This window comes from Lissotriton helveticus, chromosome 7 (assembly GCF_964261635.1).
Source record: "Lissotriton helveticus chromosome 7, aLisHel1.1, whole genome shotgun sequence".
Taxonomy (NCBI): domain Eukaryota; kingdom Metazoa; phylum Chordata; class Amphibia; order Caudata; family Salamandridae; genus Lissotriton; species Lissotriton helveticus.
The window spans coordinates 1,280,312,646-1,280,326,265 of NC_136068.1; the positions used below are offsets into that span (position 1 = coordinate 1,280,312,646).

At 49.1% G+C, this 13,620-nt stretch overlaps 1 protein-coding gene across 2 annotated transcripts in view; it reads right to left on the bottom strand.

Moving 5' to 3' along the window:
- Positions 1 to 436: 436 nt before the first annotated feature.
- SUMO2 (small ubiquitin like modifier 2) overlaps positions 437 to 13,620 on the bottom strand; it is a 31,511-nt gene continuing 18,327 nt past the window's right edge. For both annotated transcript variants that reach the window (XM_078654506.1, XM_078654505.1), the window contains exon 4: positions 437 to 1,075. In XM_078654506.1, the coding sequence (XP_078510632.1) occupies positions 1,013 to 1,075 (63 nt within the window). In that variant the 3' untranslated portion in view covers positions 437 to 1,012. The remainder of the gene's footprint in view (positions 1,076 to 13,620) is intronic.

A 13,620-nucleotide genomic window follows, 5' to 3' on the forward strand; every position in this document is an offset into this window, starting at 1 on the left:
ACCCTGGAATTTTTTGTTAAAGTCCTGCAAAATTAGAATAGCAGTTATTCTGAAAGTGTCTTATTACAGGCGTGTGAAAATTGTTGGTACTGGCCCACTGAAATTATGGCAGCACTACCGAGTAGTCTAACGGTGCACCGAAAAGAAAGCAATCTTTCATTAAATTGTGAAACTGGCTTATTAAGAGTGCATGCTTGCTGAAAGTATTCTCTTGAAAGCATAGCAGTGCTGTTGTGAAGTGCATTTAATGCACAGCTGCCCTACTCTGAAAGGACCATCCAAATTAAATACATACATCTTCCAGCAGACTGTTGCATCAAGACTAGACATGGAATTACAGCCTGCGGAATAGCTGGCAATGTTCTCTATTACCAGGTTTAGCACAATCGTGTCGATGTATAATTTAGGTCCGAGTAAACAAACATGACAAAGCAGGTTTATTTTAAACAAAAAGTTTATTTAAACAACACGACACTGGACTTGAAAGGGGAAAACCAACTAGAATATTGATTTCTAGCAATTCAACCCGACTCAGACAGATTTGGTCTACATGTAACAGCTACGTACAAAAAGGTTATAAAATCGTCCTTGTTTTAACAATGATAAAAAAGAAAAAAAGCTTAAAGATTCTCAAATTGAACAGGGTATGTGGGCTTACTTTGCTTGGGATTCTTTACTATTTAAACAGTGAAAACAAAATAACTTACTGGAATGAACACACCACTGACAGAGGAAAGGGAACTGTTCCCAGGGGCTCGATTTACGTGCCCATCTCTCTATAGATGACGCTGGTCAAAATTATACAATTAGCCATTTTGTTGGAGGAAAAAAAAATAAAGACAAGCATTATGTCTGTGCACCGACGTCAGGCAATTTATATACAACAGAGAAATGGAAAGAATGGGAGAAACTATACTGCGGCCATGGGAAAGTGCACGAAGATCGCTGCATCCTGCATGAGCCGCATGAGTTGTTGACAGCACAGTTCCAAGGTGTAAATGAGGTTGGTTCTTTAATCAGCACCCCCCGTCTGCTGCTGGAATACATCAATTGTATCTTCATCCTCCATTTCCAACTGTAAAAAATGAAAGTTGTAAGCTTTCAGTCGTATCATCCGGGTAACCAACTCTACACAACTTACCCTGCACTGATTCAACAGCCAGCTCAAGAAAATAGAGGTATTGAGCTGTGGACAGTCTCACTAAACACAGGCTGTGCCAGAGATCAATCATGGAGGAAATACATTTGAGAATCCAGGGCTTATGTTTGCTAAAGACAACGCATGTACTCAAGCTTAGCATTAAGGAGGACTGGCAAAAACAGGATTGGCATTGGCAACTAAAAGGCACAAATGCTTGCAGTAAAAATTGTAAGTTTGAAGACTGAGCAGGCATCTGGTCGTACACAAAAAGTAAATAAGCTATCACAAACAACTTGGAAAAAAGTTCAAGCAGAAAAAAAAGTGATTAGCCCATCATCCGTACCAGTGAAGCAGACTACTTTAAGACTAGATCTAGCCAATACCTTTTGATTTAACTAGAATGAGTATTAGCAGCTTGCTCAGAGGGCCTTCGAGTCAGCCCTCTTAATCCACTGAACGGTTGTGTCTTTCACACTTTACTTCGACTCACTACAGCATGGGGCAATGGATCAGCCTCTCATTCATTGGCTGACTTCACTGTGAAAGCATTCAACTCTTCCACAGAGAAAGTTCACAAAAGTAGCGCTCATCAATAGATGGGACTACTATGGCAAAAGAGCTCTACAAGGCCTAAAATAATAAAATAGGTTGGACTCTGTTTGATAGATATTAGTTTTGATAATCAGGCGTGTATATATATGAATAAGGCCTGGCATATTTTCAAAAATAAAGTTTTAGGAAAACCAAGACATGCACTGAAATTCAAAAGGCTGACAGTCAACACCAGAGCTGCTGACTTTGCCAATGTTTTTTAGATCAGATGTTTTGCTCTCACTAAAGTTAAACGTGTAATGCACTTACTGGTCTCGTGTGGTTTACATTTTTTTTCTGCCTATTTCAGCATACAGTATGGGCAAATGGGCTAGCCCACATCGGCCAATGGCTAACATCACAGAGTGAATTCTCCTCTTTCAAGAGGCCCACATCCACACAAATGAGTTCCCTTAAGTGCCAATAACTATTACAATATATACACTAGTGTCACTTCTGCCCCCTAGGGTCACTTTTGATCCATGTAACTTGATATCTGTATCCTGTCCCAGTATTATACTTCTGCTTGAAGCATTATACCTCACTTTTGTACTTTGTAATTTACTGTATGTATTTGCTCTGCTGTGTATGTATTTGCTCTACTGCACACTCCTATATCTTGGTTATGCTGGTTGATCACTAATGCCACTTCTGCACTTTGTAACTTACTGTATGTATTTGTTTCTCTGCACACTTATATTTGGGTTATGCTGGCTGAGCACTAGTACCACTTTTGTATTGTGTAACTTACAGTATGTATTTGTTTTTCTGCACATGTGTACCACTAGAGTGCAGTCACCCATACCCACCTAAACCACCATCCCAACATGGATCCTATCGGCAATCACACATATAAAATCAACTACCCACCAACACTCACCAAAAAAACCGCTAAATGCTTTAAACACAACTTCCTTAGGTCACACCCAGAAACCCCCTTTGCTGACACCTACTTCTCACCAGTCAATGGATCCCTGAACACTGATATCATCTTCCACACCACACGCAGAGCTCAATGGAGAAAAACGTTCCTCACTTTACTCACCGTCTCCTCCACCAGGAAATCCGCTCACAGCCTAACTCTCTCCATCACACCATCCCCACTCTTTCCAGGCAGAGCCACCATCACTATTTACAATAACGGGATTGTCCTATCTCAATCCACAGACAGGGACCTGGAACTACTAGACAACTTGTTCCCCACTTTCAAAGAGCACCTCTCCAATTCACGGACCAACACTCGTATTTCCTCCAGTCCCACCACCCACAACCCTGCTAACCTATTTCAGCGCCAGTTAGCTACTACATACTCCTCAATCAGGGACACATCTACCACCCCTGACCTCCCATCTCCCACCCACAACCACTCTATCCCAGCTCAGCAGCAGGCAGTTGTCACACACGCCTCAAACACAGACACAGATCGCTCCCCCTCATACACCACTCACACCCCCACCCCCTCTACAAACCCTCGGACCCCCACACATACCATCAACACTCCTCCCACACCTACAGCTGGCATTAACACTCCGCTCACCCCTGACAGCACAGCTCCCACCCACAACACACCTAACCTAGTCCAGCACCACAACACGCATATCGACAAATCCCCCCCCATTCTCAGTCCACATTACCCTCTAACCAACTACGCAGAACACACATCCTCTCTTAATTTAACCCCCCCCTCCCCACAACATGACCATCTCCAATCCCATTTCCCCTCCTACTCTCAGCCCCCATTACCCTTCCTGCACCCCCACCACTACTATCTGTCTCCCAGCCCACACCTTGACCCCCCGCCTACCATTAATGCCCTCCCTCATACCACCAACCTCCTCCCTACCTCATCCACACCCCTCCCGCCCAAAACCTCTCCCCTCCCTAACACCTTCCCGTACACTAACACAACGCAGCCCTGCTCGAACACCAGCCCACTCTCCCACCTGCTCGCGAATTCCCTGGTCAGTCACTCACCTCTGACTGCCACCCCCCACCTCCACCACCTACCCCACGATGGACAATATCATGGCCACCCTCATTCAGATCAAAGAATACATACACATCAAAGAACTACTCTCCACACACCCCATACACCCCTCAACCACCTCCCCCCCTCCCAACTTGTCCCCTACCCCTCCGGCTGACTCCCTCAATCAACACGCCCCACACCGGGCGTCAATCCCTGCTCATAGACGCAGCAACTGCCCTCGTCCCCCACGTCGCCTCTGCAACCCCTCACACAACTACACCTCCCCGCCCAACCTGTCCCTCACCCTTCCGATTAACTCTCACTCAACTCCCCCCAACCTGACCTGAATCCCAGCTCGCAATCGCAACAACCGCCCTCGTCGCACCCACAACCCTACTTGCAATGCACCTAAAAGATCTGAAGAAAAAGAGAAGCGCCTACTTCAGGAAAATAAAATGCTCAAAATCAGACTTCTTCAGCCTCCAGCTCGACCAAGCAAAAAACCGCCCGAGAAAACTGTTTGAGCTAATCAGATCACAATCCAAGGGTCAACCCCAACCAGTCAACACTGTGCGTGAGGCACCCTCCTGTGAAGACTTCGCGGCTTTCTTTATCCAAACAAGCATTAGAAATGCAATAGGTCTCGCAGCATTAGAGTTAGTGCTTTTAGAATTGTTAATGGGTTTAGCATGAGGGTGAGGGTGTGGGTGAGGGTGAGGGATTGAGGGTGAGGGGTTGAGGGTGAGTGAGGGTGAGGGATTGAAGGTGAGGGGTTGAGGGTGAGTGAGGGTGAGGGATTGAGGGTGAGGGGTTGAGGGTGAATGAGGTTGAGGGTGAATGAGGGTGAGGGATTGAGGGTGAGGGGTTGAGGGTGAATGAGGGTGAGGGGTTGAGGGTGAATGAGGGTGAGGGGTTGAGGGTGAATGAGGGTGAGGGGTTGAGGGTGAATGAGGGTGAGGGGTTGAGGGTGAGGGGTTGAGGGTGAGGGGTTGAGGGTGAGGGTGAGGGGTTGAGGGTGAGGGGTTGAGGGTGAATGAGGGTGAGGGGTTGAGGGTGAGGGGTTGAGGGTGAGGGGTTGAGGGTGAGGGGTTGAGGGTGAATGAGGGTGAGGGATTGAGGGTGAGGGGTTGAGGGTGAGGGGTTGAGGGTGAGGGGTTGAGGGTGAATGAGGGTGAGGGATTGAGGGTGAGGGGTTGAGGGTGAGGGGTTGAGGGTGAGTGAGGGATTGAGGGTGAATGAGGGTGAGGGGTTGAGGGTGGGTGAGGGGTTGAGGGTGAATGAGGGTGAGGGGTTGAGGGTGAATGAGGGTGAGGGGTTGAGGGTGAATGAGGGTGAGGGGTTGAGGGTGAGGGGTTGAGGGTGAGGGGGTGAGGGTGAGGGGGTGAGGGTGAGGGGGTTGAGGGTGAGGGGTTGAGGGTGAGTGAGGGTGAGGGGTTGAGGGGTTGAGGGTGAGGGGTTGAGGGTGAGTGAGGGTGAGGGGTTGAGGGTGAGGGGTTGAGGGTGAATGAGGGTGAGGGGTTGAGGGTGAGTGAGGGTGAGGGGTTGAGGGTGAGTGAGGGTGAGTGAGGGTGAGTGAGGGTGAGGGGTTGAGGGTGAGTGAGGGTGAGGGGTTGAGGGTGAGTGAGGGTGAGGGGTTGAGGGTGAGTGAGGGTGAGGGGTTGAGGGTGAGTGAGGGTGAGGGGTTGAGGGTGAGTGAGGGTGAGGGGTTGAGGGTGAGTGAGGGTGAGGGATTGAGGGTGAGGGATTGAGGGTGAGGGATTGAGGGTGAGGGATTGAGGGTGAGGGATTGAGGGTGAGGGATTGAGGGTGAATGAGGGTGAGGGATTGAGGGTAAGGGGTTGAGGGTAAGGGGTTGAGGGTGAGGGGTTGAGGGTGAGGGGTTGAGGGTGAGTGAGGGTGAGGGATTGAGGGTGAGGGGTTGAGGGTGAGGGGTTGAGGGTGAGGGGGTTGAGGGTGAGGGGTTGAGGGTGAGGGGTTGAGGGTGAGTGAGGGTGAGGGGTGAGGGTGAGGGGTTGAGGGTGAGGGGTTGAGGGTGAGGGTTGAGGGTGAGGGGTTGAGGGTGAGGGGTTGAGGGTGAGGGGTTGAGGGTGAGGGGTTGAGGGTGAGGGGTTGAGGGTGAGGGGTTGAGGGTGAGGGGTTGAGGGTGAGGGGTTGAGGGTGAGGGGTTGAGGGTGAGGGGTTGAGGGTGAGGGGTTGAGGGTGAGGGTTGAGGGTGAATGAGGTTGAGGGTGAATGAGGGTGAGGGGTTGAGGGTGAGTGAGGGGTTGAGGGTGAATGAGGGTGAGGGGTTGAGGGTGGGTGAGGGGTTGAGGGTGAATGAGGGTGAGGGGTTGAGGGTGAATGAGGGTGAGGGGTTGAGGGTGAATGAGGGTGAGGGGTCGAGTGTGAATGAGGGTGAGGGGTTGAGTGTGAATGAGGGTGAGGGGTTGAGGGTGAATGAGGGTGAGGGGTTGAGGGTGAGTGAGGGTGAGGGATTGAGGGTAAGGGGTTGAGGGTGAGGGGTTGAGGGTGAGGATTGAGGGTGAGGGATTGAGGGTGAGTGAGGGGTTGAGGGTGAGGGGTTGAGGGTGAGGGGTTGAGGGTGAGGGGTTGAGGGTGAGGGGTTGAGGGTGAGGGGTTGAGGGTGAGGGGTTGAGGGTGAGGGGTTGAGGGTGAGGGGTTGAGGGTGAGGGGTTGAGGGTGAGGGGTTGAGGGTGAGGGGTTGAGGGTGAGGGGTTGAGGGTGAATGAGGGTGAGGGGTTGAGGGTGAGGGGTTGAGGGTGAATGAGGGTGAGGGGTTGAGGGTGAGGGGTTGAGGGTGAATGAGGGTGAGGGGTTGAGGGTGAGGGGTTGAGGGTGAATGAGGGTGAGGGGTTGAGGGTGAATGAGGGGTTGAGGGTGAATGAGGGTGAGGGGTTGAGGGTGAATGAGGGGTTGAGGGTGAATGAGGGTGAGGGGTTGAGGGTGAGGGGTTGAGGGTGAATGAGGGTGAGGGGTTGAGGGTGAGGGGTTGAGGGTGAATGAGGGTGAGGGGTTGAGGGTGAGGGGTTGAGGGTGAGGGATTGAGGGTGAGGGATTGAGGGTATGGGGTTGAGGGTGAATGGGGTTGAGGGTGAATGGGGTTGAGGGTGAATGGGGTTGAGGGTGAATGGGGTTGAGGGTGAATGGGGTTGAGGGTGAATGGGGTTGAGGGTGAATGGGGTTGAGGGTGAATGGGGTTGAGGGTGAGTGAGTGTGGGTGAGTGTGGGTGAGTGTGGGTGAGTGTGAGGGGTTGAGGGTGAGGGGTTGAGGGTGAGGGGTTGAGGGTGAGGGGTTGAGGGTGAGGGGTTGAGGGTGAGGGGTTGAGGGTGAGGGGTTGAGGGTGAGGGGTTGAGGGTGAGGGGTTGAGGGTGAGGGGTTGAGGGTGAGGGGTTGAGGGTGAGGGGTTGAGGGTGAGGGGTTGAGGGTGAGGGGTTGAGGGTGAGGGGTTGAGGGTGAGGGGTTGAGGGTGAGGGGTTGAGGGTGAGGGGTTGAGGGTGAGGGGTTGAGGGTGAGGGGTTGAGGGTGAGGGGTTGAGGGTGAGGGGTTGAGGGTGAGGGGTTGAGGGTGAGGGGTTGAGGGTGAGGGGTTGAGGGTGAGGGGTTGAGGGTGAGGGGTTGAGGGTGAGGGGTTGAGGGTGAGGGGTTGAGGGTGAGGGGTTGAGGGTGAGGGGTTGAGGGTGAGGGGTTGAGGGTGAGGGGTTGAGGGTGAGTGAGGGGTTGAGGGTGGGTGAGGGGTTGAGGGTGGGTGAGGGGTTGAGGGTGGGTGAGGGGTTGAGGGTGAGTGAGGGTGAGGGGTTGAGGGTGAGGGGTTGAGGGTGAGTGGGGGTGGGTGAGGGGTTGAGGGTGAGTGAGGGTGAGGGGTTGAGGGTGAGTGAGGGTGAAGGTGAGTGTGGGTGAGTGTGGGTGAGTGTGGGTGAGGGATTGAGGGTGAGGGGTTGAGGGTGAGGGGTTGAGGGTGAGGGGTTGAGGGTGAGGGGGTGAGGGGTTGAGGGTGAGGGGTTGAGGGTGGGTGAGGGGTTGAGGGTGGGTGAGGGGTTGAGGGTGGGTGAGGGGTTGAGGGTGGGTGAGGGTGAGGGGTTGAGGGTGAGGGGTTGAGGGTGAGTGGGGGTGAGTGAGGGTGAGGGGTTGAGGGTGAGTGAGGGTGAGGGGTTGAGGGTGAGTGAGGATGAGGGGTTGAGGGTGAGTGAGGATGAGTGAGGGTGAGTGAGGATGAGTGAGGGTGAGTGAAGGTGAGTGAAGGTGAGGGGTTGAGGGTCTTGAATATTAATATAGATATACCTGTTTGTGTGTATATTTTGCACTACTGCTGTACTTGAAATCAATCGTTTTATGTATTGATCAATTGACAAATGTATTACAAAATCTGCAGAATGTAAGGGGTTGAGGCAACACACTGGGTTATAAGGGGTGACTATTATTTACACTTCGCTGTGTTGAAAGTATATAAATAAGATACTAGGACAAACATTTTATTTTTATGTGTTTATATTTGGTATAATTCAGATTTTTTAAATTCATTCTGGGTAAACTCGAGGCATATTCGAGTATTTGCGTGTTATAAACTTGGATATATTACTTTACTTAGAGCACTGCCATGATGAGTGAGTTTAGAGGTATTCGCGGCGCTAGTCCTTTTTTAGTTTCCGCTCTAAAGTTGGGATTGTGTGCCCCGGTTTAAGTCTAGTTGGTCCGCCCTCTATTTCTAAGCCCTGATATGGCGCGAGAGACAAACGCCTAAACGCAAACTTTTACTCTGGATTGTTGACGGGAGGGAATCCTCTTACCGTGTGATCCTTCCCCGTTGGATTTAATCTTCTACCCAGCAGTGACTTGAGTTGCGCTGACTGTGTAGAGCCCATTGAAAAAATGTGATCGACTCGGGATGCTTTAAATCAGACGGTCCCATTATTCGGTAAGGATTGGTAATATACGAATGACACGCTGTGTGTTATTCTTACGGGTTAATTTAGCTTTGATAGACGTGTAAGTTCCTTGTTTGGTTTAATGAGTATACTTCAATTATTCTTTACAGAAGATCGAGGAGGCGGAGAGTTGAGGCAGGCAGGCAGGCATGGGAGGAGAGGAGGAGGGGGGAGGAGAGTAGGGGAGGCACGGCCTAGCGGCCGTGCAATCAAGTAGTGAGGGGGCGGAGTTGTGGGAAGGCTGAGAGAGAGAGTAGGCGGCTGGGGGCATGTGCACGCGCATTTAAGCACAATGCGCATGCGCATTGAGCTTAAATTTATCGTGCACTGCAAGGAATCGCCACGATTCCTTGCAGTGTGGATAAAGAGCGGATAAGTGCCAATACTCTCGCCTTGCTCGATGCGCATGCGCATCGACAGGCGAGACCTAAAAACTAACATAAAGAGCGATCTCCTCATTGACGCAAGCCTCTACTCCAAACCCCAGTGCCTAGCACCTACTGAACCAAAAAACAAGGCTACATGGTCAACCTTTGGCACATACTCGGAAAAAGAAATTGGCAAACTGCTCAGCACCCTGAAACCATCCAATCACCTCACGGACCCCCTTCCTGCTACCGCAGTAAAAGACTTTACCCCTCTGCTTCTCCCTCTCTGGACTAAAATTATCAACAGTTCTCTCCAACAAGGAAGCATACCTGACTCCCTCAAAGTTGGTCAAGTCACACCTCTACTAAAGAAACCTACAGCCGACCCCTCTGACCTCAACAATTACCGTCCCATTACCAATATCCCCACTCTCGCCAAACTGCTGGAAAAATGCGCACAACTACAACTGACTAAACACATTGAACAATTTGATCTCCTCAACCCTCACCAGTCAGGCTTCCGAGCAGGGCACAGTACAGAAACTGCTATGACTCACATAATTGACGACGCACTTCAAATGCTAGACCAAAACGACACCTGCCTCCTCATCCTTCTTGATCTCTCTTCAGCATTCGACACCGTTAAACATGAGAATTTACTAGAACTACTAAACACAAGAATGGGTTTATCTGGAACTGTTCTCAAGTGGTTCACTTCCTTTCTTCACAACAGGTCGCAGAAATTCAAGAGCAATAACCTGATGTCCTCGCCAATACCTGTAACACTAGACGTCCCCCAAGGATCCTCGCTATCCCCAACTCTGTTCAACCTAGTCATGGAACCTCTCACTACCCTGCTACAAGCATCCAATGTACACTTTCACATGTACGCTGATGACACCCAACTTTATCTCAAATTACAGTCCCCCAAAGACATCTTGCTCTTGAACTCAATGATCAGATGCACCCAATCCTGGCTTGCCGATAATCATCTCCAACTCAATGCCCTGAAAACGGAGTTCCTTCTGATCTCACCTCCAGCGAAGATCTCCACCACACAAATTTGGCTTAAACACCTAACCGCACTCAATGTCCAACCCACCATCGTGGACTCCGCAAAATCTTTAGGCATAACACTCGACACCAATCTCAACATGCAGCAACATATCAGCAAGGCAACAAAGGGAGCAAACTTCCAGATCAATACTCGGAGGAAACTCAAACCCTTCCTCCCAGCCAAGGACTGCCAAACTGCAGTACAAGCACTAGTCATCCCCCGAATTGACTACGGCAGCATCGCCCTCTGCGGACTCCCCCTAACTTCAACCGCACCCCTAAGAGCTTCTCTAAACGCTGCAGCGAGACTCATCACTGGATCAAGAAAGCATTCCCATATCACCCCTGACTTGAAATCCCTGAATTGGCTGCCTTTTGAAGCCAGAATTCATCTGAAAATCGCCTGCATGACACACAAGGCGGTACACCTAAACTCACCCGGCTACCTCGCTCAGAAACTGACAATCTCTGGCGGAGCTAGAAACACTAGAGGCACAATCTTCTGCTGAAACCTCGAAGATTCAAGGAAGGAAAAAACATATAAGCGCTCCTTCTCAGGAATGGCGCCTAGGATCTGGAACTCACTCCCTCCCGAAACCAGGCTTATCTCTTCCACTACACTCTTTAAAAATGAAGTAAAAGCTATCCTCATGCCTAAATACACTTGAACTATTATCTCGAACTCTGTTAATACTATGCACCGATCTGTACTACATGTTTGACCCCTTTGCTTATTTGTATTGTTATCTTATTACTCACATGATTGGCTTTGCAGCCACCTACTTGTACTGTTTGATCTATTGATATAATCTGTCTGACTATGCTCCCTCATGTACCCCTCTATCTAAAGCGCTCTGATATCTGCAAAGATCTTCTCCGCGCTATATAAAACTTTCAAAATAAAATAAATAAAATAAATATGCCTTCTGAGACCAAATAATTTTTTTAACGTTAGGCTTTTTTGCTTATTGTTACAAAAAAAAGAAGAAGGCAAAAGTCGGCTGACAAAGACAGTCCAGCCCCCCCTCTTTGCCAATTCTTTCTAAAAGAAAATTGTCAAATACAGTAAAGAGTCTCACTGGGTTAAGTGGGTTCAGTCCCCCGTGCTGTATGTTCTGAGAAATCCAAAAACAATTTGACATTGTTCAACATTCTGTCCAACAGTCAGCCCCAGTACAGAGTAATGGGACTAAATCCACCGGGTTTTTTTGCCCCACGCCATTCTAGTTTGGAACCACCCCTATGCAAATCAGTCTTGACCCTGCTCCCCATGGGAACAGTCCAGCTTGAACTGCCAGGCCCTCCCTGGACCGGAAACAAGCATCCGAGGACCGATTTTGGAGTCTCAACCCTTATTGGTAAGGGTAGTTTGACTTCGGTGGCATGGCAAGCATGGGACCAATGTCTGGGACACCCATCCCGCAGTTCTGGCTTGACTGTTCCCACTGAGAGTAGGGTCAAGAATGACTTTAATACAGCTGGGCCCAAGCTGGGGTGGCACGGGGAGCATACAAAGAGGTCTCGCATTTACACAGGTTTGAGCTATTGGCATTGTACATGACAATGCCTTTTTATTTATGTTTTGGTTTTTAAAATATAAAAGGCAGTCATTTACAATTCCAATAGCTTATAGGACAGATCAATCCTATTGCATTATAAAGGACTTGCTACCATCACCAAGTCAGTCCAGATGTAGTGAACTTAAGCCTCCCCTTAAGGAAAAAAGTGCAAGACAAACTAAATGGAAGCGCACAATGTCTGCCCATTCATATGCTATACTTGAAAATACACTTTGTGGGTGGAGCCTTAGCCCTTCTCTCGGTAATACTCCGGAAAGTTATTTTTCTATGATCACTAAGTATAGCAACAGCGCACTGCCAAGGAAGACCCAAAAACGTACAATATAGTATGCTTTCTCTGGGTTTCCTTCTGGCTTAAAGGTGTAGAGCTATCTGCTGGATACAGGCAGCAAGTTCAAGGTTTCACCATTGGTGGAATCAGACTGTCAAAAGCCTGTATGGATCAGACAAAGATTTGGGACACTGTAGGGAAGTGAAATGGACTAGACAATACTTCAGAATCAGATTACTACTCTAAAAGACAACTTACATTTTTCCTCCCATCCTGATAGTGAAACCTATAGGATAGTTAAATACCTACTTAAGTCACTGATAAGCAGTGTCTGTAGTATTGCTATGTACTTGCTTTAGGTTCTGTTAACATGTTTGACTGCATTTAAAAAGCATGCTAATAAACGGTTTCATTTTGTTTTTTAAAAACATGATGCTTTGAGCTCAGGCTTCATAGCAGGATACTGTGTTTAGAAGTTACTAACAATTAATTCTTGCAGCCGTAATGAAATAAAGATTAGATTGCCCAAAAAACTATCCTGAATCTTTTTGGGGGTAACAGAACACAATGTCTCAGTTTGAGACGGCACTTTATGGTGGGGAATGGAATGTAAATCGATCATTTCAAGACCAGAAAAATGTAGAGACAGGCATTTGTTACCTTTAAAGTATGTGGGAGGAGCATGTAAAGCAGTAACATTCACACGAGTTTTTTCCAGCTTTTTGTCGTTTTCATACGCTTACGAATTATACCATTTTCCTCATGGCAAAGTTGTCCGCTGCCTCTCCGGCAACTGAACGTGTGAAAGTGGTCAGAGTATTTTAAAAAAGGTTATGAAAATCTCCCTTGGTGGGGCATGGTGTACAACATCTGAGGGGTTTTGTTGGGGGCTGGGTGTGCATGTCATTCCAGGGTATTGGGGGGGGGGGGGGGGGGGGGAGGAGAAGAGTTGGGGCGGTGACTATATTAAGATCTCTTAGCTGCTGCTGCGTTGAGACTGCTCATGTGCATCGCTACTACCCTCCTCTCACGCCCACCTGTCAAGCAGGGAATATAGTTCTAGCAACGGATTTATTTAGTTGGAAACTAAAAACATTGACGAGAAATGTTAAACTGTGCGGTTGACTGCAGGGCTTTAACCAGATCTAGCGGAATTTACATCATGGACCGTTGACCTCCCTGAAGGCATCGCTGAGTTGCCACCTTCTGCCTCCCATGGCCCCTGAAGAGCTTCTAGTCTGCTACGAGTTATACAAGCCAGTGGTCACAACTGCACACGAGACACCCTCCTGCAATAGGACAAACTCCGTATAGAAAATAGTGCTTACAGATTAAATAGAAGACGTACAGTGGAACAACCGAAGTAAGAGGGCCAGCAGGGATGTGGAATTCCTATAGTCCGACTCCCAGGACATATTGCTTGGGGTCGAGGGCAACAAGTTTTCATGTGTATTTTGTCCTTGGGACAAGTAGGCCCAAACCCCTGGCAGCACAAACCCTTTGGCTGCCAATTTGCAGTACTACATTATGAATCAGGGATGGGCACTGTCTGCAGGTAAGTTACATCACGTTTTCAAAGTCTGGCAATATGAGGCTATGTATAATGCTCCCGGAATGCACTCTGATTCAATCAAACATTTGTAGAGCGCGCTACTCACCCATGAGGGTCTCATGGCGCTGAGGGGAAGGGGGGTGAGGGGGGAGCAGCTATTGGTCAAACAG